The sequence below is a fragment of the Aptenodytes forsteri genome, unplaced genomic scaffold, assembly GCF_000699145.1.
Source record: "Aptenodytes forsteri isolate BGI_AS27 unplaced genomic scaffold, ASM69914v1 Scaffold47, whole genome shotgun sequence".
Taxonomy (NCBI): domain Eukaryota; kingdom Metazoa; phylum Chordata; class Aves; order Sphenisciformes; family Spheniscidae; genus Aptenodytes; species Aptenodytes forsteri.
Window position 1 is genome coordinate 2,331,944 of NW_008794731.1, and position 26,364 is coordinate 2,358,307.

The 26,364-nt window shown below is 48.7% G+C and overlaps 1 protein-coding gene across 1 annotated transcript in view; it reads left to right on the forward strand.

Annotated features, from left to right (window-relative positions):
• Positions 1-1,308: 1,308 nt before the first annotated feature.
• Positions 1,309-26,364, forward strand: part of HRH3 (histamine receptor H3) — a 27,655-nt gene continuing 2,599 nt past the window's right edge. The window contains exons 1-2 of the mRNA XM_009273953.1: positions 1,309-1,469; positions 5,009-5,087. Of these exons, the coding sequence (XP_009272228.1) occupies positions 1,309-1,469; positions 5,009-5,087 (240 nt within the window). The remainder of the gene's footprint in view (positions 1,470-5,008; positions 5,088-26,364) is intronic.

Genomic DNA, 26,364 nt, shown 5'->3' on the forward strand with positions numbered 1-26,364 from the left:
AGCGACGAACCACCTTCCTCGTCCCCGCGCCCGGAGGCGGGGAGAATGCTAATCAAGCGCCGAGCCTCACAGCCCCGGGCCGCCCCACTGCTGGGGAGGCTGCTGGGCAATGGCGCGTCGGAGGGGCGGGGCTAGGCAGATGAAGGCGGCACCGGGATCCCCCGCTGCGCTGGGCGGCCTCACCTGGCGCGTTTCGGCGGGGACGCCGCAGCCTCCGCGGCACAAACGCACACGGTCGTGCTGTAGCCGGTGTCGTCTCGTTGTGCTTTGCGGCACGTTCGTACCGTCAGCCAGCTGCGGAGCGTGAGCTCGACTCACCATAACCTCTGTAGCACAAAGTGTTCTCCTGACTGAGAGGTGGGGGGAACCTTAAGTTTCGCTCCCTCAGTACCCGTCCTGGCCGTGGGGCTGTCACGGGTGGGTCCCCCCGGGCCGCGCACGGCCACCTGGCCCACCTCCGAGGTTGTACGTGCTGCGGTTTGCTCCACACTGATACGAATTTAAGCGGTTTTGTATTTTTTTTATATAACGTTCTCGCCGGCTCTGGGGCATGGCCCGTGTCACCCGTAGGCCGGGGGACGCAGCGTTGTGATTTTCGAGGTGTTCCTTCATGCCAGTGAGCTGCCGGCCAGCCTGTGTCCAGAGTCCCCCGTCTGCCCATCCAGCGCGGCTGCTCTGAGCAGGTTAAGGGACGTCTGGAAACCCCAGGGAAATGGTCAACAAAACCACGGGCTGGTAGCTGACGGGTTAGAGTCGTTCTCTACCAGGAGAGAAGCCGGCAGGTGGTTTTATTTCTGTAGCCCTGAACTTGCACTTGTTCATCCACAACAGGTAACTGGAGGCAAGTTCGTAATAATCCCCTTCACTTCAGAGTAATTACTGGCGTGCTAAAGCAATTGAGACTCTTCGTAGATGTTGATGCAAGTATCAAAACTCTGAGGCAGGAGTTTAAAATTAATTTGACTCATAACATTTCTTTTAGATAACACCGGTTCCGCTCTTTTTATTTACCTTCTAATTTCTGAGTCTGCAAGGTGTTTTCTTTCACATACTCTTAAACTTCTTACGTGACCAGAGAGATTTGAAACTCTTTTCCACTGAAATGTCTCCTTCCCTCCCTTTTCATACCTGAAAGCTAAGAAGTGAATGAAATGTCATTGGACCCAGCAACCAGAACTTTAAAAGGGAAAAAAATAAAAAATAAAAATATTGCAAAGCATGCACGGAGCGAGGTGCTTCAGGAGATCAGCCACAGGGATAACAAGCATCCATCCTGAGGAGCTAGAAACCGATCGGTCCGGATGAAGGATGTCTCTTATCACTAAGACAGAACGACCCATTGATACAATTGCTGAGGGAGACCTTCTTGTCCTCCTGAGCAGGAAATCATACGGGATGTCAGGAGGGGCCAGCGCAAGTGTGAACAAAAACCACTCGGGAATGACGAGCTGGAGCCTGAGTGAGGAACGGTAGGGAGCGAAGGAGGGAGATGAGTCACAGAAGCATTTATCCTCAAAATGACCTTCTGCCGTTGATACACTTTCTCAATGCAAAGCAAATATAGGATTTAGCATATTAATTCTGTAGCACAGAACTTGTTCATCGGAGGTGGATACAAATGCTTTTTATTGGGGAATGGCTGCAAGGCCGGTGGGGGAAATCTTCGCTACGCCAGACCTTTGCCACCAGAACATCTCGCCTGTGCAGGGGGTGGGAGAGGGGTCAGCAGGGCCAGGCAGGGGTGGACCTGTCCTGGTGGGGTGGCTGCGTCTCCGGGGGGTAACCCGGGTTTGGGCTCCTGCTGCAGACCAGAGACCGGCCGCAGACATAGCACCATGGATGCCCTTTTCATTGCTGGTTATCTGCTGTGGGCACCAAAGAAACCTTGCAAGGAAGGGTGGTGGTCGGAGGTAGGAGTGACAGCAAAGGCCCACATCGTGATGGGATTTATTCCTCCACCAGCACTTACGTAAAGTATGTTTTCAGAGGTGCAGCAGCAAAAATATGAACCACTCCTTTGCTGCATGGCTCCCTCCTGCCCTCCCCAAATACTTTACGTGGTGCACTGTTGATTCTGGGATATTACTCATCCCTAAATAAGCTGACAGCTCCTGGCCATCAGCCACATGCTGACAGTATTTGAGACATGAATTAACAGTGATAATGCTCCTTGCTCTGGCACAAATGTAAGGTTTTAAATGAAATCTCCACTGAGAATTTCTCACGCACGCTGGGACTGAGGAGCGTTTTGGGGTGGGCACAGCTGGCTCTGAGGATGTCTGTCAGTCTCTCTGGATCCAGTCTTGCTATACCCTCCTGTGGTTTCATCCCTGTGTTCACCCAGGCGAAGTTGCAAGGCAGGTGTTGTTGGGCTCATCTTTAGGGAATACAAATCTTTGGGAGTAGAGGATAATTTGTATCATTCCAAATCTGTTTTTAAGATTTTCCTGATTTGCCCAGAAAAGTGATTATTTTTTTCCAGTAAGCCCTGATTCAGCAACCCACTTCTGGACTGCTCAACGTTATAGGCTCACCACTAAGCACAGAAGTATTCCTATTGCAGCTTTTAAGCAAAGGCCCACAAACAGAATATAAGCATGAATTTAAATTATTTTCTGACTGAACAGGCCTTTGTCATGACTAAGCAGCTGATCTGGAAGAGTTCTCCAAAAGGATCATGGAAAGAGAAATCCACTGTTTAGATGACCAAGGAATAATGAATTTGTGTAGCTTTTTCAGGTCTTAATTGAAGGCATGCGCATTCTGAGCCCGCCACAAAATCCTCTCCCAGGCATTTTGTGGGCATTTGAGCTAAATGCCCATGCTTAGCAAAAATGGGGCTAATTGAAAAATTCTTCCTTTGTTAAATATTCAGGGGCTGCTCTCTAGCAATGTAAAATGACAAAACCCCAAACTTGGACAGGGAGAAGAATCTACCTCCATATTTGTCTCCCTCCTGTGTTGGCAAAGAGGGGAGAGAGCAGTTACCTTTTAAAGGAGATGGCATGGAAAATTTTGCCTTGCTGGAAAAAGTTTTGCAACATTAAAAGTAATTAAAATGGGGTTTTACAATGGAAAGTATTGAGCAACTGTCTCAGGCATAGGTGTAACCATCAGCTCCACCTATAATAAACCAAACTGTTCCCCTCCTGTGGGGCAACGCAATCCGCTTAGAAAACTGATCCAAGCAAACCTTGTCACTGCGGCAGATTTACAAAACCCGAATTGTGACAGAATAAGGAAGGGCAGAATGGAAAAACAAAACACATTGATCCTGTAATCTAGAGATAATGCAACGAAATGTGGCATGTTACGGCAAAAAGACTGATCGTCTTTCACCAGTTGTATGTAAGCAGAGACAAATGCCTCTTCTGTCTTCCTCCAAATAAGCCGGTGGCCAAAGGCAGCCACTTCAGTCCCAACATGTGCGGGCAAGTGCTCACCTCTGCCACGGGAAGCTCTTTTGACTCCTTGCCATGGAGCTTCAAAACCAAACCCATTTGTTTAGCGAGTGCTCCAGCATCTTCTGCTTGGTGTTGCTTTGGTCCCTCCTCCGTGCCGTGCCCGTCTGCAGCGCGAGGCCGGGATTCCCAGCACACCGTGCCTCCACAGCGTTTCAAAGACACAGCGTTGTCCTTACAGTTCTGTGTCGAGTGTGCTTGGAAACACTCCTGCTCCTGTTTACCAACAGCTTCACCTCAGAGGAGCATCGTGCTTGTCCACACGTGAAAGCTAATCTGGATTAAGGGAGAGTGTGAATTAAAAGCAGAGTAGGAATCCCAAAATACGTCTGGGCAGATAAGCCCCAAGTTATCAAAACAATTGATTAAACATACCGTCACTAATTGCAAAATCAGTGGAGAAGGGAAGTAAGCGCGCTCAAGAGAGAAGGTCGCGCATCCTGGCACCGGCAGGGACGGGACAGGTTTGGGTTTACCCTCAGCCATCAGCCACAGGGAGACGTGGACGTGGAAGCAGGACGTGGGGAAGGAGCAAACCTCGTAAGAGGATGAGCAGGAGTGCAGCCAGCAGCACAGCCCACGCCTGGTTATTGCCCGTCGGGTGGCAGTGGCTGTCGGGGCAGGAGCTCACCAGCCCAGGGCAGGTACCAGCCTCGACAAACACGCTGTGCCCAGGTGGAGACGGTGGTTTTCACATCCTGTTCTCTGCAGTTTTCTTGTTAAATATTAGTTGTGATTATTATCAAACGGCACACCCCTGCCACACTGTGCCGGAGGCTGTGCAAACATGGAATACAAAGAAACTTTCTGCCTTAAAGAGCTTGCAGTGGCAGGCTCTCCCTCTTCCCAAGTGAAAGGAGGCTGCATCCAGATACACGTGAGCCAGACACCACTTTGCAAAATGGGAAACATCCAAATCTTCCACAATCTGAATAATAAAGATTTCCTCCTATAGCCTGTCCCACCTCACAAGATAGACATTACGAATTCTATTGACAATGACAGTGTATTTTGAGTTGCTGGCACTAAAAAAGGGAAGGTGTTGTGAAAGAGCTAGTATCACATGAATTTATTTAATATAAAAAAGACATTAAAAAAGCAGACATTGGTAACACTGATAAGGCTTTAGTGAAAACATGGTAATGCTGAAACCACATTAATTTTAACCAGAATCTTGAAGAAAAGCAATTCAAGAGAAAAAAGAATCCATAAATAATGAGGAACATGGCAAAGGCTGAATAAGTAGAAATAGCCAGTCTGGTAGAAGGCTGAATAAGCATGTTCTTTGTAACGCATGGAAAGGAAAAGACACAACAGCCTGTATCCTCCACTTCAGCGATAATTTCCCTGGGAGCTGCACCCATTCAGCTGAGGGCAGCTCAGGGTCTGAGCCACTTCTCCGTGGTCAAAGTTGTGAAAGCTTAAAAGCCAAATGCTGAGCGTACAAGGGGCTTTCCACAGTAAGCCAGAAAGCTTCTTAAAAGACATGCTTCCTCACAAAGTCTAGATGTTACTCTCTGCTGAATCCTGAGTTCTTCTAATTCCAGATATGACTTCTGGCGCTGGAAACTCCCGCTCCTGGATCTGAGTAGAGATGAGCAAGAGGTTGTGCTCGGGATAAAAATGGTCAGACAAAACTAGGTCGCTTCCATATCTCGTCTCACCTTCCCTGTGATGAAAGTCCATGGTTTTCTTGCATCTCCATAGCAGGGAAGATGGGAACAGATCAGCTTTGACTCACAGTTTCAATCCCCTACACACTTGTATAGGGTTTGGGCAGCACCGTAGGGGGATACCAGAGCCCCCGAGGAGCCCGACTTTTAGAAACCTGCTCCCACTGGGTACCCACGAGCTTCGGCTGTCTCTGTTTCAAGAGCAGATCTGAAGATGCTCTATTTTCCCAGTGCCCATGTGCCATCATGCTACCGCCAGTTCCAGTTGATCCCAACGATCAATGATGCTTTATATCCTAATAGAGATTTATTTGTCAAACTTGGCCACAAGAGTGTCTTATTTAGAATTAATTACAATGTCTGGTTTTAGCTACATGTACAGCAGCATGGCAAGTTACCCTTGTACTCTTTGGACCAAATTTCTATCTATGGATGGTAGTACTTACATCAGAGATTAATTCAATGGCTTGCATGATGCTTTCTTTCTGGAAATTGAAGTCAATAGAAGCTAATTATACTTACTGATGCAAGATCAGAATTGACGTGTGAGTAAAATTTAGCCTGTCTGAGTGCTTCCTTGGTAACTTATCTCTGTCGCCAGGATCTCACCCGTCAGAAGCAGCTGAGCAGGACGGGTGTGCACGAGGCAGGGCGAAGGGACGCTCCTCACAGCCCGCAGGATGAGAGATATTTTCCTTTGGATGCTCCCCATGCTAAGTCAGAAAGTAGAACAGATTTCTACTGCCCAGGTAATATGGAGGTGTTGCTGGTGTCGGGTAAATTAATTTCATTAAGTTATTTAGTGAATTAGACACTATTAATTCAGTAGCACAACGTTTCCCCAAGTCAGCACCAGCTCCCTCTCCATTTTGCTGGCTTTGTGGATGAACAGACAGCAGAGGAGTGTTTCCTGTGGCGTGCACATACATTTTTCAAGTGTTCCTGATGACACATCTACACTGTGCCCCACAGCACAGGGGGAGCCGCCGGGGCTGGCAGAGGTCACAGCACAAGGACAACTGCTCTCACACCCGGGGTACCACAACCTCACGATGCAGCACGGAGCTCAGGCATCTACCGGCCCTGGGAATGGGCTTAGGCCAGTTCAGCCCTGCAATTTTGTAAAAAATCCCTGGATTTTAACCCTACCACTTGTGGTTGCCAGCAACACCTGCAAAAAGGAAAAAAACCCAAAACCCACTGGGTATAGCAGACTCTAGGCTTTTTTTTACTGATACACTATAGACTTGTTCCAAATCAATTCAGCATGTAGTTTTCTTTAGCTTTGGAAAACTAACACCTTTGATCCAGCAAATATTTATATGCACATATTGGGACAGCCTCCTGTACTGAATGTAACAAAGTCCTGTTCACTGGTCCCTAGGCAACCACTAGAACAAACTAATTAGTAACTACAAATTCACACACATCCATCAAAATAAGATCCAGATTAATTTTATTTTGCCTCAGTATCTTCTGTGCTTGAAAATTAGCATCTAAACTTGCCCGAAACAAATGATACTAATTTACAGATTGGTTTTAAAAATAAGTATAAAAAGGGTCTCATCATGAAATTCCACAAAAAAAAAAAAAAAAAAAAAAAGGAAATTTTACCAGGGAAAAAAAAAACCCCCATCAGATCCTGTCCCAGATCCTGTCCCAGATGGAGTTGGGAAGTTTGGCCCTGGATCTGAAGTCTGCTATACAAGCAATCCCCGCCAAGCAGAAAAACTAATGTGCCTCCCTCATCAGCTTCTGTGTCAGCTACAGCTGACTCTATTTACTTTTAGCCCAGAGGAGGAACTGGGAGCAGAAGGAAAAGAAAAAAACCTTCATTGATATTCACAATGATGTCTTACATGTCCAGCGTTATTTTTGTCCGAGGGAGCTCTTTCAGAAAATGAGAGAAAACAAGTGATTAGGTGGAAGAATGGCCGTCAGGAGTGCAGAAAGGACCCTGTTGTGGGGGAAGGGGCTGTATTACTCTGTCTATTAAAGTACCATGAATCATTTTGACTACTGTGTGTATATTTGGTAACAGAAAAGTAAGGTGGACTCAGCCTGGACACTGTAAAAACAGGGTTTGTTACCTTAGCTAAGCTAAGTGCCGAATTAGAAGTCTCTAATGATGAAGGCAGATTGGTTGAAATTGCAGCCGGCAAGTAGCAGTTCCCTCACCCTGATGGTGAAAGAAGGATAAAATCCCTCCTTGTCCCCATTTCCACGCAAAAGAAATTATGTCCTGAACCCAGAGCACAACCCTGCTCCAGCCCAGGGAGCTGTGCTGGGGCCGGGTGTTCACCATGGCTGAAAATCCAACTGCTGAGCTTTGTAAAGAGAGAAATCCTCCCTGGGCGTCTGCCTGGCTGGGTTGGCGGTGGTATTGCCCAAGTGCCGAGCACAAGCACCCGCATCCCCAGCCATCCGGCCCCACGGCCACGGGCAGGCAGGCAGGAAGGAGCCCTGCCAGCTGGCTGCCTGCTAAGGGTTTCCAGCAGTGAGAAACCACTCTGCCTGCATCGCTGCCCAGGGCCCCTTTCACATTTCAGTTCATTCCTTGTCACCGGGTGAGACGACCTGGCTGGGACCAGAGGAGGAGAAACCGCTTTACCTGTGCTTGGCCGCTCTGGATGCAAAGCACACTTGCATTTTTCAAGCCCTGTCACTGGGAAGCAGATTCTGCAGGTACTTTCTCCTCGTTTACACGTAGGAAGGGTTTCTCCCTGGCTGATGGAGCTCAATTTTGGCTCCAAGCATGGCATTTACACTGGTGTGAATAATGTCCAAGAACACACGACTCACAGGAAACTTCTAATTGACCAAGATGTGATTCATTAGGAGGCTTGCACTGTCTGAATTAAAAGAGCATCACAAAAAAAAAAAAAATCACTGAAACCCCCAGGCTGTCTGGCATGCAAGTGCCCCAGTAACCCTGCTGCACTGGTGGGGGATGGCCAGGACTTCTTGCAGGCTGCTGCGGTGCCGAAACTGCTGCAGCCCCTCAGGTGCAGAGCTGGAGTCTGCCGATGATGCAGTTTGAGCTGGGTCCAGCTGAACCATCCTCCCTCAATGGCTCTCCAGATGCAGCCACTTGTTTTTTGGCAGTGGCTTTGCACGGAACAGAAACAGCCCTTCCCTGGGAGCATGGAGGCAAAGGGAATGAAGACTGGGGCAGGAAGGAGTGGGGTGAGGAAGGAACAATGACCAATGAGCCTCCGATTTCCTCAAATTAATCGTAGAATCATAGAATGGTTTGGGTTGGAAGGGACCTCTAAAGGTCATCTAGTCCAACCCCCCTGCCGTGGGCAGGGACATCTTCAACTAGATCAGGTTGCTCAGAGCCCCGTCCAGCCTGACCTGGAATGTTTCCAGGGATGGAGCATCCACCACCTCTCTGGGCAACCTGTGCCAGTGCTTCACCACCCTCAGCGTAAAAAATTTCTTCCTTAGATCTAGTCTGAATCAAATCTCTTTGATTGTTTTTAGTTTAAAAACATTACCCCTTGTCCTATCGCTACAGGCCCTATTAAAAAGTCTGTCCCCATCTTTCTTACAAGGCCGCAATCAGGTCTCCCCGGAGCCTTCTCTTCTCCAGGCTGAACAACCCCAACTCTCAGTTGTCGTAAACACAGAGCATCCACTCCAGAAGCACAGAGCAGAGGTCTGGGAGGATTTCAGGCAGTGGGAAGGATGGACCTCGAAGGGAACCCCAACTCCTGCCTCCAAATTAAAGGCTGGAGTGAGGCTTGTTGTGACTTACCATCATCTCTGCCTTGGCAACATCCTCCGCTCATCCAGGGCCTGCTGCGAGGTGGATTGCTTTCCCAGTCTATTCCTCTTCCCAGCTATTCAATACAAACTCACGAATTTGGGTGCATGGCCCCAGACTGTGGCCCCATGGATATCCCACCACTGCTTCGCCAGGCAGCACCGGAGTGGGGTCTCCTGCACACGTCTGTGTGAGCACAGGCAAAACCAAACATGCAGAGGCAACTGGAAAGCCAGGCAAGCGATGGGGACAGTCGGGGAAGAAATTTCAGGCCACTAAGTGTGAGCACAGGAGCGTCCACCCACCCCTCACTTGGGTTGTGCCATACATGGTCCACCTGATGATGCCCAGCAAGTTCAACCCTCTATCCGGTTGCAGAAGGGAATAGATACGCTCCCAGTAGAGGGACATTGTGATATTGGGCTTTCCAGATTCGCAGCCACTGAGGTGATAAAATGCAGTGGTTGGAAACCAGACAAATAGCCATCCCTCGCAGCACTCAGATCAGTGCTGGGTGTTTTTCTAGCCCAGAGAGGGATTAGTCCGGAGCGGCCCTATGCCAAGTGTCAGAAGGGAGACACAAGAGCCCTTTCAGCCATGGTGAACTTTATCAGGTTTTCAGTATGAAAAAAAGATTATCTGCTCACACAGCAGCCTTGTGAGGCTTCACATGTTCTCACCGCTTCAGGCAAACAGCAGTGGAAGGGCTTTTTCCTATCTTTTGTATGTGCAGCCACTCTTTAATGTAAATGTACTTACCAGAAATTGAATAACTCCCACGCGAGTGATTTTATACCCATCCAACATTTAAATTATGAATGCAATAATCTGCAGCACCATGAGTTACAAGGCAAGGCTAGAATTCCCGAGGCAAGAAAAGTCTATTTTTAGACCTTTCAAGCTGAAATTTTTACTAGATGTGGAAATTTGCTTCCTTCTGCTGCGTCGGGTGTTAATTTGCATTAAAAGTTTCAGGGTTTTGTTTTTCAGACTTTTGGGTGATGCCTGGTCAAACAGCAGAAAACAAAGCAGCTACTTTCTGCCACCCATCACTGGGGAAAGAGTGCAAGAAGGAACCCCCCGCATGTGGCTCTGCAGCTCTGCCCGGGTAATTGGTTGCCTAATGGGGTTACTCTGAGATCACAGGGAAGTGATGAAATTGGTTGTTTCCCTTGATGACATCCTCTGGCTGGGATGTAACCTGGCTCGGGAGTTGTGTGTGTCCTCCTCGAGCAGGGGCTGTGCTAACCCTCGCCGAATCGTTCCAGTTTTAGCAGTTGTACAACACTGCTGTCTAGAGATTTCAGAAAAGATGCTCCTGACTCATATTTGCAAATGCCATTTAAATTCATGGGTTATTTTCTTCTCTAGTTTTTTTGAGGATTTTTTTGTATTGCAGGGGCTTGTTTTACTCATTGCTCTTTTTCTGTGTGTGGTACCCAAGAGAGACCGAAACACGGTGCAAACCTCTTGTTACCCAATTGTGCGTGGCAGCAGCAGAAAATAAATGAGAAAAAAAAGGATCAGATACATCACAATAACCAGGAGCTCCTTTCTGCTGGGCGCTGCGAGGGGTCTGTGTCATCCAGAGCACGGAAGAAGCACCGGTCCAGGATGAGCAGCTCGGGGGTGGATCACTTTTTGCTTCACGTAAAGGCATTTATCAGCAGGGCTGATAATAACTGGTTGGCAAAATGCGATGCTCCTTCCAAATCAGGACTGTAGAGCAATGCCTTCCACACCAAGCTCCACCTGGGATTACAGCGGGGCGAGAAATCCCAGCCCTGGCTGGGAGAAGCCACTCTCTTCTCCAGACAAATCACCCCATCACCATTTCTTAATCAAATGCTGCCAAAATGGGAGTGCTGGTACCGACTTGTCTGCCCAAACCCAGCTGTGTGGCAGCTCAGTGGCAAGAGCTAAGCATCGTTGTTGTGCCTGTGAATATCATATACGGACCATGTACAGAAACAGATGCTGAATCTCTGTAGGAGCCCAGGTTCCCCAATACCCCATGAAAGGCTGTAGAAGAGTAGATGGACCTTAATTTCCTTCCTTTTGCAGAGAAATGCACTGCTTTCCCTGATGTCATCAGGCTTTGGTTGTGCTTGGGGGGGGGGAGGAAAGATTGTGGCAGCCTGTGAATATCATATATGGACCATGTACAGAAACAGATGCTGAATCTCTGTAGGAGCCCAGGTTCCCCAATACCCCATGAAAGGCTGTAGAAGAGTAGATGGACCTTAATTTCCTTCCTTTTGCAGAGAAATGCACTGCTTTCCCTGATGTCATCAGGCTTTGGTTGTGCTTGGGGGGGGGGAGGAAAGATTGTGGCAAATGGAGATGCAATTCTCTTAAAACATTGTCCTTTTTGAGAAGTAGCAGCAACAAAAATTGCACGAAGATCAAAGAGAAAGGAGGCTGTACTCAGGGACAACTCAAAAATAATACGGGGCAGTTGCTGAGCAACTCTCCAATGCAAAGTATTGCTATTTTCTGGTTCCTCCCCCATCTGTACAAGAGGGATGGTGTCTAGTATTAGTCAAAGAAAAAGTCCGTGTGATTGCCTGAGTACAATTAGATCTAAGGTCTTCACAAACAGCTCCTATCAATCAACCTCAAGCCATTGATCTTACATCTAAAGCACTTATTGAAAAATAAATTATGCTTTTTTTATCTAATCAACTATTAAGGATTCTTTTCTTCCTTTTTGAGGCTGGGTAAATAAAATTTTTCCATCAGAGCTTGCTTAATAATTATTCTGGACACACAGTGGACCAAATCCTGAGTGCGAAGCAAAGCGATGACTCAGAAACCAAAAGCTGATTTCTTTTTCTCTGGTCTTCTTTTTTTGTTGGAATAGCTATTCTTTAACCAGGCGTTCACACAATTTGGTGCACACTGCTAAATGCATTCCCATAATCAGGGTATTGTCTGTTATCTGCCTAGAGCTGTGAAGCACATGTGCCACGGGGATCTGCCTGCTTCAAAGTGGTACCCAAGGATTTTACCTTTCTCCTCCCACAGTTGGTTCGTCCCTGTCCTGCTTTTGTGTGGCTGCTCGCGCTTGGTTCCAGATGCAAAAATGCTTTTGTCCTCCGAGGAGGGGCAGCGAGTAGCCATCCGTGGGGATCGTCCAGCATCAAGATTGCACTGACACTGTCAGACGGCGCGTGACATCGGGAAGGGCCTGGAGGGGCAGATGCCATGACAACTCCATAGCAGGGCTGGGACCTGTCAGGTGGTCGCCATCCTTTCGCTCCTGCCGGGGTCTCTGGGGAGGAGATGTTTAGATTCCCCGATAGCCATGGAAATATGTCGCTTCATCTCATTTTGTTGCAGAAGTGAATAAACTTGAGGCTCCAAAAAATGAGGAATTAGCAAGACTGCCTTGGGGCTGACGCAGGCGAGCTGGGCAGGGAAGCAGGTCTGTGTGTTCAGATCTCTGCCAACACACATCTGGAGTATGAGGCTGTGGCCCACTGCCTGCAACCCCTTGACACACACAGAGTGATGGAGGGGAAAAGCCCAGAGCTCCCCTGATCTCCACCCCAGCCCGCAGAAATGGGGGGACCCCACTTTTCCATCACCCTCTCCAGTGGGGCAGGATGGAGATGAGACTGGACACCCTGCCGTGCACCCCACTGGGAAGGGTCCCTGCGAGCATCCCTGGAGCGGGGTCAGCTACAGGATCAGATCAGGGACCAGCCGAGCCCCCGCACGGTGCTTCTTCCCAGAGGACGGACCCGAGGCAAAACAGATGCTTGATCCACGTGGGCATCGGCGTGGCAGGGCTTGCCCTGCTATTTTCCAGTGTTTTTTAAAAAATACCCTTTGAAAGCAGCGCAGCCAGCTCAGCTCTGCCTCTTGGATGTTGGCAGGCTGCCACCCTTTAATTAAGTCTGCTGTTATGTCTAACGCTGGTGGCAGCGTTTCAGGGCGGCAGTGTGGAGGCTGTGGGAATCAGTGCCGGAGATCAGGTGGCTGCGGAGCTGTGTGATGACTTAGACGTTCGGGCTAATATGCCAGAGTAATAGTGTCAATATTACCACCCTTGCTGATCAGATCGGCTGGTGAGCACAGATCCAGCCAGGGCACGGAAAAACTCCTTTGCCTGCAGGGAAGAGGGTGGCTGGGAGCAGAGAGCTTTGGTTTGAAACCCAGCTCCTCACTTCATGGCACAAACCGTGGGGAAAAGTGCTGCCAGAGCCCCCTCTAAAGTCCCCTGGTACCAAGGTGTCTGCCAGCAGCGTGAAGCCAGCTCAGCAGGCTCAAAGCCGCACTCACCTGTGCCCCGTGCCCATGGGCAACCCATGCTTCGAGGGCTGCCGTTGGTCCGTGCCCGGCTGAACTGGGCCTGAGCTGAGCTTCCAGCCCAGGCGAAAGGAGCGGGGACTGAAGAAGGGGCAGCTTTTGCATCTCTCACTGTGCTGGAAACCAGACCGCAGGTCAAGTCTGGGTAGTTTTGCCTCCACTTTTGGTTGCTCTGCATGCAGCAGCTCAGATTCACGCTGTATCACGTGTACATCGATAAAATTAGAGTCTGTGACCAGGTGCATTTCACTGTTACGGACCCTCTTTCTTGCAAGGTGCAAGTTCTTATTGGTGCTTTCTTCAACCTCATTTCTCCTCGCACGGCCTCCCGGGAGGAGAGGTCTGTTCCTCTTCCGTCCACCCAGCTGCTCCGGTTGTGCAACCCCAGGATTGCATTTTTATGCCAGTGTGCAATGACTGTGCCCAGGACACGGTGACGAGGCACAGAGAAGCGTGTGTCCACCTCAGACCCAGCTTTCTAGCAGCCACGCTGCAACTCCCCGTCCCCACTGTCAGCTGTGTCCTGCAGGGAGTGTGAAAGCTGAAGGGGATGCTTTGGAAAATCAGCTCCACGTTGCAAAGTGCTTTGGGATCTTGACTGGGATGTGGGACTCTGCCTCCACCAAGTGATCAGCAGAAAGAAGAGGAGAGAAAAGCCTGCTCAAGGCGGCACTTGTGTAACTGCAGACTGGTGCACAGCACCCTGCGATTTGTATTCTGCCTCCTGATCTTCATCAGCTGTACCCCGCTGCCCCAGAGAAGCTAATTGTTCCCTTGTCCCCACAAGGCAGGCTGATTTGATCTGCTCTGCTTGCAGATAATGCCATAGACAGAGCGGTGTTGCAATTAAATATTTTCCCTGCTCTATGCTAATGAGAAGCAGGAAGAGCTAACAGAATGCACAATGGCAGATAATTACAGGCCAGCAATTACCGACACAATCCTCTTTCCTCCTTGTCCTTGCGCTGCTTTTTCCACTGCTACACACTTGCCATGAGCCTGACACAGCGACCGGAGCTGTGAAGATGATGAGCAGAGCAACAGAAGAGCTTTTTGAAGCACATCCCCCTGAAGCCACATCAGCCCTGACCATCTCTTCATGGCGTGTTTCTGCAGGACTGCATGGCCAGGGCAGGGAGGGGGAGGTTGACTTCAGCTGGTCTGAGCTGGTAAAACTAGTATCATTTAAAAAAAAAAAAATCCTAATTATGATAATTGAATTAAGGGACTATTATGGAATATTTCCTGCTTGTTTTCAAGAGGGCCTGTAACTTGACAAAACTTTTTGAAGTGCTTTCCCAATCGCTTTCATTTCTTGCTCAATACAGAGTATTTAGGAACTGTTTTTCAAAATACTGTGTACTTTGCACAATTAATTTGGATGTGAAAGCCTGCCAGTGTGTGCTGATGCTCAAAAAAGGGCTGTGACAGGCTGGGGAGATCACACACATAACATCGATGCGTGCGAACAAATGAGCACATTTTTATACATCAAAGCTCGGATGGGATTGCTTTGAAACTGGTGAATTGCTTTAAAACAATGCCATAATATTCTTAACTGCCAAGTGTCACATGGAATGTTATTCAGAATCCCTTCCCTCTCCTTCCCAACCTGCCTGCAAACAAGTGGGATCTGCAAAGCCCGGCTGTGGGCGCTGGGAACAGCATCAGCTGCGTGTGATGCATTATTAACAACTGGAATTATTAACTCCATTTCAGAAAACTGTTCTGTGCCTCTACGCACAATTGTTTGCAAAATTATTTGAACAATTCATCTTGTACCTGAGCAAACGCAATTAATTTTTCGCCGTGCTCTGCAATCCCTCCCTTTTTTTATCGCGGCATGACATGGTGATGCATGATCAGACAACGCTGACAGACAGCAGAAAGCAAAGAGAAGGGGAAATAGCATCTGAAGTGACAGGTAGAGCCTTTCCTGCAAACCACCTAACTCGCAGAGTTAAAGCGGAGCAAGACAAGGGGAAATGAAAAGAGAAATTGCACTGGGGTCCTGGCTGGGAGGTGGCAGCAGGACGGTGGGACCTGGGCCCCGGTGAGAGGTGGGGAAGGTGAATATCCCAGCTCCTCACCTTCTGCCAAAGCTTTTAGCCACCAGGGAAATACTAAAGGCAACTGGCACCAGTTTGGTCCCCTCCTCCATTCCCAGTTGCCCTGACCGTGCTTTTCTGCCCAGCGCCAGCGGCAGCTCTGGGGAGCACCCCTCTGCCCACGGGGAATTGTTGCTTTTTCTCTCCTTCTGGTTGGGAAATAGGAAAACCACCTCTGCACGGTGGCCAGAGAGATACCCCCGGGCCCCGTGGGAGCTGTATAACCACAGAAAACCTCAGCGCCCTCACTCTAAATGTAGGTCTGCATCTCATTCCTATTTTTGCTGCTCTCCTCCGTTTTCCAAGCAAATTATTAAGGAATCCTCCACCAGCCTAGCACCGACCCAGCCTTCATCAGCTAATACCACCCGCAAAAATTGCATGACAGAGTTTTGTGTCTGGTTGACATGCATTTCCAAGCTTCCCCATGTCTTGTAGGCCCTGTGAAAGACAGGAAAGAAGAACAAAAGAGACAGGTGGGGAATTATTTCTCGCTTCCCCTTCCCTGCTAACCGGCGATGTTTCACAGCCTCCGTGCGGCGGGGAGACGTGGGAAGCGACAGGCAAGAGGAGTTTCTGTGGCCGCTGGTTTTGGGATAAGCAGGTAGGGTTTATCATGCAGGCTAAAAGGAAACCTGGCTCCTGGTATCCCTCAAATTCTCATTCCTATAACATGCACTCCTGTGCTAGAACACACAGGAAAATTGCTGATTGACCATCATCCCTTGGAGGTACAGGATCCGATCAGCGACCCTGTGCATTACCAGCCAACAACTAGGGGGATGACAGCAAACGCCCTCCAGAAGGAAGACCTGGCTCCTGCACAACTTGTTTTTCTGCAGCTCTTGTGTGATTCAGTCCCTTAATTCACACTGGAGGCGTCTAACATTATTTCTTGTCCTCGGTTTCTCCCAGCACCCCAACTCCCACCTCCAGCGTGGCTGCACCCTGGTTAGGCAGAGGTCAGTGCTGGCAGGACATGACTACTTATTGCAGAGAGGAGGACTTTTGGTTTTCCTCTTTTTTCCCGTTATTTGTTCCAAGATGGTCTGAACTCTGCTAAGATCACAGCGACTGTTGCATTTGGTGGCAGCTGTGTAGCGTTTGGCGTCCCCCAAGACGGCTTAGCTGAGCGGTTTCACAAGACGAGGAGTATCATAAGTGCAGTCAGGAAAATGAGAATCCTGTTACTTACAGCAGCAGCAAACTCCCTCTCTTTACAGAGGAATGGCCCAGAAACCTCAGCAAACACCAGGCTGGGTGGTGAGATGGATTTTGTGGCTAAAACACTGTTCGCTGCAAGCCAGCCCAATAAACAGACCTGCTGGGGATTTCAGCTCCTCTCCGGACCCAGGAGAGCTCTGGTTCCTTTGCCCCATACTATTTCTCTCTGCACAAATCTGACTCCAAATGACTGGCTTGTCTAGAGGCCAAAGCAGCTCCAGGAATGTAGATTTGGGCTTGGAAGGGGAGGACGGTAGATAGCAGCACAGGCAAAAACATCCTGAGCATCATTGCAGCTTCACCTGCAGGGAGCTGATGCTTCCCAAATGCTTTGTCTTCCTCCTGTCACCGTGTCCCTTTTAATCCCTCTTCCCCATGCTTTTGTAGTCAGAAGCCTGACATCATACTCTCTATTAGTCTCTGCTGCCTTATAACAAACATCAAAAGGAAGCCTGAAAAGATGAGGAATCAGAGATCAGGACCTGGAGCAATAGCTAATAGAAGAGAATACATTAGGCACACCAAGGCTCAATATGAAATACATTTTCCATCTGCCTTTGTTAGACAGATCTAAGGGCAAGCTTAGTGTTGTCACAAGCAGCAAGAGATGGGGTTGAGACAGGAGGTTTTATGAGAAAAGCCAGGAGTCGGGGAAAATCCTTGTACAGATGAAGGTCTTTCTAAATTAGACTGATCTGGAGACTGCAGGCGACTGGGGGTCAGGCTTTGGAAGGCAACGGGCAGGCCAGGGGAGCAGTATCCATCCCTCTGCTAGCAAACTTGTAATTGGGGAGCTGAGCAGAATCTGGCCTCTTCAAACACGCAAAAGAAGTATCACGGTGGCTCGCAGGGGGTGGGACAGGGAACCCGGCAGAGCTGACGAGAGCCGTAAGGACAGAGGGACATGTTCCCCTTTCCCCAGGAAGGGTACCTTCCTTCGGAGAAATGCACTTGCTAACTGACTGTGAAGATGTTGGACCTTACAGCCTTTCACAGATTGCCCTTGAAAGTGCTTTTAGCAGCACAGCCACTTGGAATTCCTGCTAAGAGTGACAACAGCAGAATCTCTAGTAACCATTGCCTGCCCTTCACCCCCAGGATCCCTCAGGAGATGGATCTACAGGCCAGCCCAGGGTGCCCGTCTGATGAAGGTGCCAGTCACAGCCCATAACCGTACAGCAACTTTTCGGACAGGCAGCTTTGGTCCAGCCAAGCCAATTCTGCCTGCATCTCCGCTTGTACCTCCCCAGCATCTCCTCCCTGGCCTCCTGGGCAGCAGAACAGAGTTTTTAATTTCAATGTCCTGTTCTCCCCTCTCAGGGACAACCCGCACACTTCGGATGAGGTCTCCAGCTGGTGCGGAGGTCACCGGTGAGAAGCCGTGTACCCATCCCAGGGCTCTATGAGTATGGTGTCGGGCCGTTCTCAGGGGCTGCGTGTGAACAGGAGTCTTTTCTGTTTCTCATGGCTGGCTCAGATGAAGAGTCCCCTACCCCGAAGAGGTGCAGCCCAGCCTGGAACAGCGGAGATTGCCCTGTCTGCGTGGCAGAGGGACTTCTTCTAAAGAGGGTGTCTTGGTGAATGAGAGTGCTGTCCATAGGACCTGGACAAACGCCACTGGATCATTTCACAGGAGGCACTGGAGAGGGAGAGAATAACAACAAGCTTCAGTCCCTCTTGGCTAGATACTGTCCAGCAGCTTGGAGACACCAGGCTTCATTATCAGGGCCTTTGCAGAAGTCAAATGGTCAAATGAGTTAAAGCTAGCTAGACTGCTGGTTTTCCTAATCTCGGCAACAAAGATCTTGTTTGCCTTCTGCTCTTCAGAGAAATACCTTTCCTTCTGTGCTGTGTTGCTTTTACAACCACATATGCTTGGGGAATAAGTAGCAGACAGCAAATCCAAGCTTTGACTTAAGAAAAGCCCCTCAAATATTGTGCCTGAAGGACCCTCCAGCTTATAAGACACTGAACATCTGATGGGAGGGTTTGGGCACATATTCTGCTCTCTACTATGTCGACGTGACTCTGAAGGAACTCTCTTGGTTCAGTCAAGATGTGCAGAGACAAGAGCAAAGTTGTCTTTATATTTCTGCTTGGAGATGATCTGGCAGAATGAGGGCTACGTTGTCCTCCCTGTTGCACACAATGAATTAAAGCGGTTGCATCTTCATAAGGGAGAAGAGAATTTGGCCCACGTTGAGTGGCGGTAATGAATTAAACTGAATTAAATTTTGATACATATTAGAGATATGTTAGTTACTAGATAAAGTAATATACTTAATTAGCCTAGGAAGTCTGTTAAATATTACATGAGGTTGCCAATGAGGTTCCCCCTACAGGCCAGTGGGAAGCGAGGGAGCTGACATTTGTAGGTCTTCTCCCACAAGAACCTTATGGACTCCATAAGTGGGCTTAAACTCTACCCCTCTAATTGCTTAGTGTCATGAAGTTTCATAAAGTTTGATGAAACGTTAAGGAGCACACTGTGCTGCAGCTTGCACCAAAGCCCAGAGAAACCTAGCTCATTTCTCTACAGCTGCTCTGTTTTTCCCTCTGCCTGGGAACAGCACTGGCTTCAATTAGAAATTGTTTAGTCCTTCCCAAATGTCCTCACGTCACTCCTAACCTACACCACTTACTGCCATTAAGAGTATTAGGAATGAAGCCCAGCCCTGCTTCTTTACACCATCCCCTGATGGAGTACCAAATTTAACTGATACTTTTTCAACAGAGCTTTAACATTTACTCCTCCATGTGGCAAAATGCTTCCAGTGTCGTCGGTAGCAGCTGTATACGGATATCATGTCTTGTTATTCAGACCCTGCTGTCTCTGGACTTAACAGCAGCCACCAACGCGGTCCAAGCTGACAGATGCAGGATGACTTTTGTTTTTATTCCCCTTGTGCTCTGAAATTTTCGTTTCAAAATGCAATATTGAATTGGCCTTGACAAGAACCAGGTGTTAATTCTGATCAGACAGTTACTTCATTACTAACCATATTACTCATCCTGCTCTGCTGTGTTTTCCTCCCCCAGAGTAGCTAAACTCAGCATTTGCATGCTCACAAAAGTGCGGTTGGTTTGCACAAGACTAGAAATGTGACTTTCTTTGATGACACGGTGATTTGTAATTTTAAGAAGTTAGTTCCCAAGAAGCCAAAAACAGTCACGGTAGTTTGGGACAGGTCCAACTACGAACAGTCTCCCTGGGCTAAAGTTTACATTTTTGGACACCTTGGGAGTTTGGATTTGCAGGTTACAGCTACAGCTGGGAACAGAGAGAGAGAAGGAAGGAGAGGAAAGAAGGAAGGAAGGAAAAGAAAGAAGTGAAAAGGCGTAGGATTTTTTCGGAACACAGATGGACACATACCATGCCCATCTCTGGGGGCAATTCCCCTCCAGCCTTTGTGGTCCTTCTCAGAGACGCGGTGGCTTTGGTGCTGTTGGTGCCGTGCAGCACGGCTCTCAGTGTGTGCTGCTTTGAGAGTAGAGATGTTAGTGCTCTTCCTACCTTTTTGAAAGCTGGTTCACAGAGTATTTCTTAGCATTTTTGAGGACTATTCTTATCATCATCGTCTTTATCCAACATTAAACTTGCTCCATTAAGTCCCTTGCGGTACGGCAAGGAAAAGACCTTCTGCCACCAGCAGAAGTCATTTTGACATCTGGCTGAGCAGCAGGATGAAGCGTACCCAACAACTGATTTCATGATGTCCCATCCAGGTTTGGATTGCCATGCTATTTTTCTGTCCTAATAGCTCCCCAAGTCTGACAGACAAGTTGCTGCTGTTTTTATTTTTAAAAGAGAAATATATATCAGAGAGTAGCATTTCACTGGAAAGGCGTCTCTAGAATGGAAAATGCTCCCCTGGCGTTTTCTGTGTCCTATCCTCTGATGCTACATGTAAAAAATTTATATCGGGGGTTGGCTTCCCTGTTTGTGCAGTAGCTCGATGGTCTGGCAAAGCAGGAGCTCAAGGGCTGCTCCAGAGATTTCATCCTCAGCCGCTCTGGAACCTCTTTTCTCTGCCACACTGCCCTGACCCTCACCCGCGTGTGCTGGTGACTTGCGAGGGGATCTCAAAAAAGGGAATTTTCCAAACTGAATAAACATTTCCCATGATGAAAGGCAGAAGAAAAGGAAATAAAACAAAGGGACGGGTTTCATAGTGACAGATACTTGTGCGAACGCCAGAGCACTTTCAACCCTCATCAGTAAAGACATGAACACAAAGAGGTTTTTTAATCATCTCTTTCTTTAAAGTTTGTTTCACAGACAAGCTGGCTCCACGGGACAGAAATAAGCAATGGAAAAACTACAGTTCATGCATAGCAATAGCAGCATCTCTCCTGGAGGTTTGGAGCTTGCACTGCCTCCAGCCCTGCGCATCCTCACTGCCCCCTGGAAGAGCAAACTCCTCGGTGTGGAAGCTCTGCCTCCGTGGAAATGCAAAGACAGACATACATCAAAGAGAAGGTATCAAGAAAGCTCTTATTTCCCCATTAAATGTTGCTGATGCTAATGTGTCTTTCTGATTTCCGTAACTCTTGATTTTGGGACACAGCTGTCCTCACTGTGTAATTGCAATGATGCGTATCTAAACCTGTAGCAAAGTGCACATTCCTCCGTGGGAGGGTGGGATGAGGCTGATCAACATCCAGGGGACGTTACTTCTGTCCATATGGATTATGAGTAACCCCCTCGTCATTAGCACCTAATTTACTGGTTTTATTTGATTTATTCCAGGAGAAACGGGATCTTCCATCTCTCCCCTTCGCAAAGAAGCAAGCGAGAGCAACGCCCAGATGGGCACACGCGTGTGCCCCGGCGCAGCTGAGCTCACCCACGGGTGGGATGCTTTGCCCACACGTCTGTGCCTCGCGACGGAGGCTCTTCTGCTGATGTCAAAGCGCCTTGTGATTCCTGAGCTGGAGTCAAGCACATCAGTGCAAGCGCTGAATTATAGATGTGCCTGGAGTAGGGAGGCAGCAAATTTTTTAACCTTTTCAGCCATTTGCTGCTTCATGGAGTTGGGGGTATTTGTACTTAGAATTTGGCTGTGACCATCTCGGTTGGTTTGGACCGGGATGTATGCGACAGCGATTTCAGGTCATGTATTCTCTGAGACAAACCGCAGGGAGACAGTGTGTGTTAAATATAAATTTATTTTGTTTTAATGACTCAGGCATGATTACCACTTTGTCATTTGTAGAAAATCACAGTCTCTGAAGGTGGGAGATGCTGTCAATTATGTAGCAATATTTAATCAACCAGCTAAAAAGGAATAACCTCCTAGCTCCAGGTTTACTGTATAGAAAAGCTACCTGTGGGCAAGATGGTGACATCTTTAGGAAACTCTTTAATTACTCTTCACAGCTAAAAAGACATTTCATAGACTAAAACTTAAGTGGATCAGATAAAAATAACAAAGCAAGCCAACAAAGTTACCTCATCACAGACGTATTGACATGCCTCCCAGAACAGGGAGCAACCCAACTCCTCGCATCTGGATTTCTTGGTTCATTAGAAAGATAAGGAGCATCTAACAAAATCTAAGAACGAGAACAAGCATCTAACAAAATCTCAGCATCTCTACAGCACTCCTAAGAAGCTCAAAACAGGTTTTGTGGCATGGTTCTCCACATGCAGTGTTTTGGTGTATGTCGTCTTGAGATTTTCATGAATTGCAAATAAATGCATGAGGTAACCAGTGACAGTGGTCCAAGACAAAATTAATGCATGTATAATAGGCTCTGATTTGACATGGACTATCGCGTATGCCTTGTAGCTCAAGGAATCCCTCGAGTGTTACAGTAAAAACTTCTTGAACTGGGTGTTTAATAAAACCATAGTATTTTTATAATATGGGAATTATGGGGATTTAATAAAACTACAGGATGCTAAATTTTAGAAACAAGGAGAATTAAACCTGGCCTGTCGAAGAAGGTGCCTCATTGGGAAGAGCGGATGCCAGCACTGTGTCTTCAGTGGCCAGCATAATCAGTCCACGTGGAAACTATTTATTTGGACGAGAGCTTTTTGAGAAGGCAGAATTTCTCTGTATCTCTGCTGTCCAGCTCTTAAATCTATGTGCAATTCTGCAAGTCACAGGAGAAAACATAATGAGACGCTGAACAGAGGAAATGTATCTGCGCAAAGGAAACTCCAAATTGGTCCCTCTAGGACCTCCAAACTAAAATAATAAACAACAGAAAGAGAAGCAAGTGGCACTAAGCGACACGCATACAAAGCATGCACAAAGCACCCCATGAGTCAGACCGATGGCCTGTTTCCCCGCAATAACCAGTACCAAGCAGAGAGGCAATGGTCACCAGCAAGGCTTAGCAAAGCCAGCGGCAGTTGAAGGTCCTCAGGCACTGCTCTGTGATGTGGCAATACGCAGACTTTGCAGTGCCCAAAACCCAGGATAGGGCCAACTGCTAAATTACATCCAAAGCTCGAGTTCCCTAAACACCAGGAGGCTGCAGAAGCCATTTGTCTCTTAGCCCGAAGGCTTCACATCATAGAGAAACTCCCCAGAACAGCCACCTTACAAGAGGGTTATTCACTTCTTACTCATCCTCTGCTTGAATGCACAACTTTCAAGTGCAGCCTTCTCTTCCAGTACAAAGCAGCCTTAAAATAGCCACATATTACCCTTGCCTCTTTTTAAAGATATAGAAGGTCTGCAGAACTCGTGTTCAAGCTAAATCGTTCTCAAAAATGAAGTAGGGAAGGAAGCAGAGAGGGGAGGAGAGCTCCCGGCCCCTTGCTCGGGAGCCCCCCAGGAGAGGAATTGCTTTGCAGGCAGTGGCAGCAGGGCTGCCCCCAGCTCTTCACCCTTCCTGGGGGCTTCTAGGGCTTGTCTGCTAGTGTAGCTGAGCCACACGTGTGCGTTCAGGAAACACTGAATTACCTTAGCACCGAGGCTGTGAGATGTGGCTCCTCGGTTGCCTCACTGCAGCCAGCTGGGACGTGCCTGCAGCAGGGCAGAAGCCCTCGAGAGTGGGTTCGGGAGGGAACTCTGGGCTGGGATGCCTGCATCTGCTGTCCCCAGTCCCTGCTTCTCAGGAGAGCTTATAGCTGAGCTTTAGCTCTGACCCTCCAGCGAGGTCCCATTTTGGCCTCTGTATCTACACAAGAATTAAGCAGTATTCAGGCTCTGAGGCTCCGGAGGCCTCCTATCCCAGAAGAGGACCCCATGGGCTGAGTGCAGGGTGACCAATACACCCTATATGAACATATATAAGCACTTATGAACATATGGGATATCTACACGTGGCATATGCACTGCGTAAGCCAGGTCAAAACGTTAGCTATCGTACCATCTGCTTGCATGTCTGTATGTAACCTGCTTTAACTACCCCTTCTAGGCTGGGTGATTTCCTTTGTTTTATTAGCAAGATAGCATGTTCCCTGAAATATATTAGAAATATATTTCTTCTTCTGCTGGAGCAAGAGAGAAACATCAGGACCAGGAAAACTATAGTCTGTTAAGTTCTGTCATCTCTTACTTATCTAACACTCCTGGCAAATTACTCTGGATAAACAATAATTGAGATTTGTCCACATTACATTTTGCGAATCACTTTATACATTACCTTAGGTACAAAGTATGGTTTCTGCTTTCTATCTGGATGGTGAATAATGAATGACAGCTAACAAACAGCAAACAGCTCCTAGTGATAATGCTGCAACATGCACACAATGATTTGGAATTTGTAAACATTTCAATGAATACTAATGATTGTCTGAATAGCTAGAGATTACAAATAACACCAGATCACAAACAGTCACAGAATGAAAGTGGTCTGTGGGTTCGTTTAACATTATGGGAAAAAAAAGCCCTTTCTCCATCACACTTGAGGTGATATGCACAAAATTCAGGTCCTCTCCGCTGCGGCCATGCTGCAGCTGCATAGCTGGGCTGCTCACCACCCCGGTGGGAATTCAGTCGGGTGTGTGGTTAAATCTGACCTTCCTCAAGGCAGCGCTGAAGCCACACACCAAGTTCCTCGAAGCCTCCCAGGGGCGCACTGCACCCTCCAGCCATTATCCAGGAGTGTCTTGCACACACAGCATCCTCCGCTCTCCCGCCCACGGCTCCCAGAGCCCACAGTGACATCCTCCATTGGGACGCGGCAGCGGCAGGGACCGAGTCCTCTGCTTCATGGAGTGGCTTGGGGACACTTGGCTCCCTGAGGAAGGGGACACACCACGTCAGGCAGCTGCAGGCCTGCCCAGTTGCCTGCCCATCAGGCACAGCCTGCCTGCACTGCCCCCGCACAGCACCTGGAAAAAAGAAAGCCCGGATCTAAATGCGGAGCCAGCATGTCTCAGTGTTCTCAGGCAAGGTAAGGGACAGGATGAGGCTGGTCCTTGCTGGAGGCCACCCTTTGGTGGGTGCCACCAAAGGCCACCCCTGCGGGAGTGCTCGGCAGGCTCCCTGCCTGCGCCGTGCTGAGAGGTGCTCTCACCTCCCGGCGCTGCAAATGATTTACCATTTACCGTGATTTAAAAGAGTCCTTTCGTTGTCTCAGTGTTCTCAGGCAAGGTAAGGGACAGGATGAGGCTGGTCCTTGCTGGAGGCCACCCTTTGGTGGGTGCCACCAAAGGCCACCCCTGCGGGAGTGCTCGGCAGGCTCCCTGCCTGCGCCGTGCTGAGAGGTGCTCTCACCTCCCGGCTCTGCTGGCTGCAAATGATTTACCGTGATTTAAAAGAGTCCTTTCAGCCTCCTCCCAGCAGGATCAGCATCTGCTATCAAGACAGTGGCCGTGGTGGTGGGTTTGAAGAGGAATTCTCTGAGGCTCTAACGGTTCCTGATGTGAAAATAGCTGTTGGAGTAATCAGAAGGCAGCAAACCGCCTGGGCATTAGCTTCATGCATGTTTCTGGGTTTGCACAATTTTCTTGCTTTGCTTTTTTGATCTCTGTTATTCAAAGACGTACACAATTTGTCAGACTTCCCCAGAAAGAAAGGCATTTGGCCAGGGTCTCCAGCCAGTATCCTTCTCTGGTTTCCAGTGTTGCTGCTCTGCACGTCCCCATGCCGTTCTCCAGAGATGGTGATTGTGGTGAGCTGATCCTACCCCAGTGACACGACACCCATGAAGACATTTCCACTCCTGCAGTCTGGAGCAGGCACCACACACAGGGGTTTTACAGTGGTAGGTAACTTCATCCTGGAGTATCATCAACTGAACAAAGTACTCAAACAAAAGTTATTCTCTTTAGCTATGAAAAGCTAAACAAGTGGAGGGAGCATTAATCATCCCCCTGGAGCTGGGGACTGTGGGCAAGGGCTACTCCTTGGTTTGCAGACCAAGTGGCATGGCCACTTGGTAAAGAGTCGCCTGCTCCCAGGCAGCTTTACCTTTTCCTCCTGCTGCCAGTGAGGGGCACGGTCAAGGGCATCACCCTCTTTCCTCCCCCTGCCCGGAGACCACTCCTGGCCGACCTCTGATTAAAAGACAAGTTAAGCCTTGACCTCCACTCCTCTCCATTGAGGCAGAGACCCCGAGGCAGGAACCGTAAGCATTCCCCATGGCCTTTACCCTGGGGGGATGCTCTGGGGAGATGCAGGGGTGTTCCTGTGGGGAATGCAAGGATACTCTGGGAGGATTCAAGGACGCTCCCGGGTTGCGGGGGAAGGAGGAATGTAGGGATGCTCCCGGGTTGAGAGGGGAAGGGGGAACATAGGGATGCTCTAGAGGGATGCAGGGACGCTCGGGGGGATTCAGGGTCGCTCCGGGGGGGACGCAGGGATGCTCAGGGCTGGAGTGCCGGTCCCACCGGCCGCAGGGCAACGCGG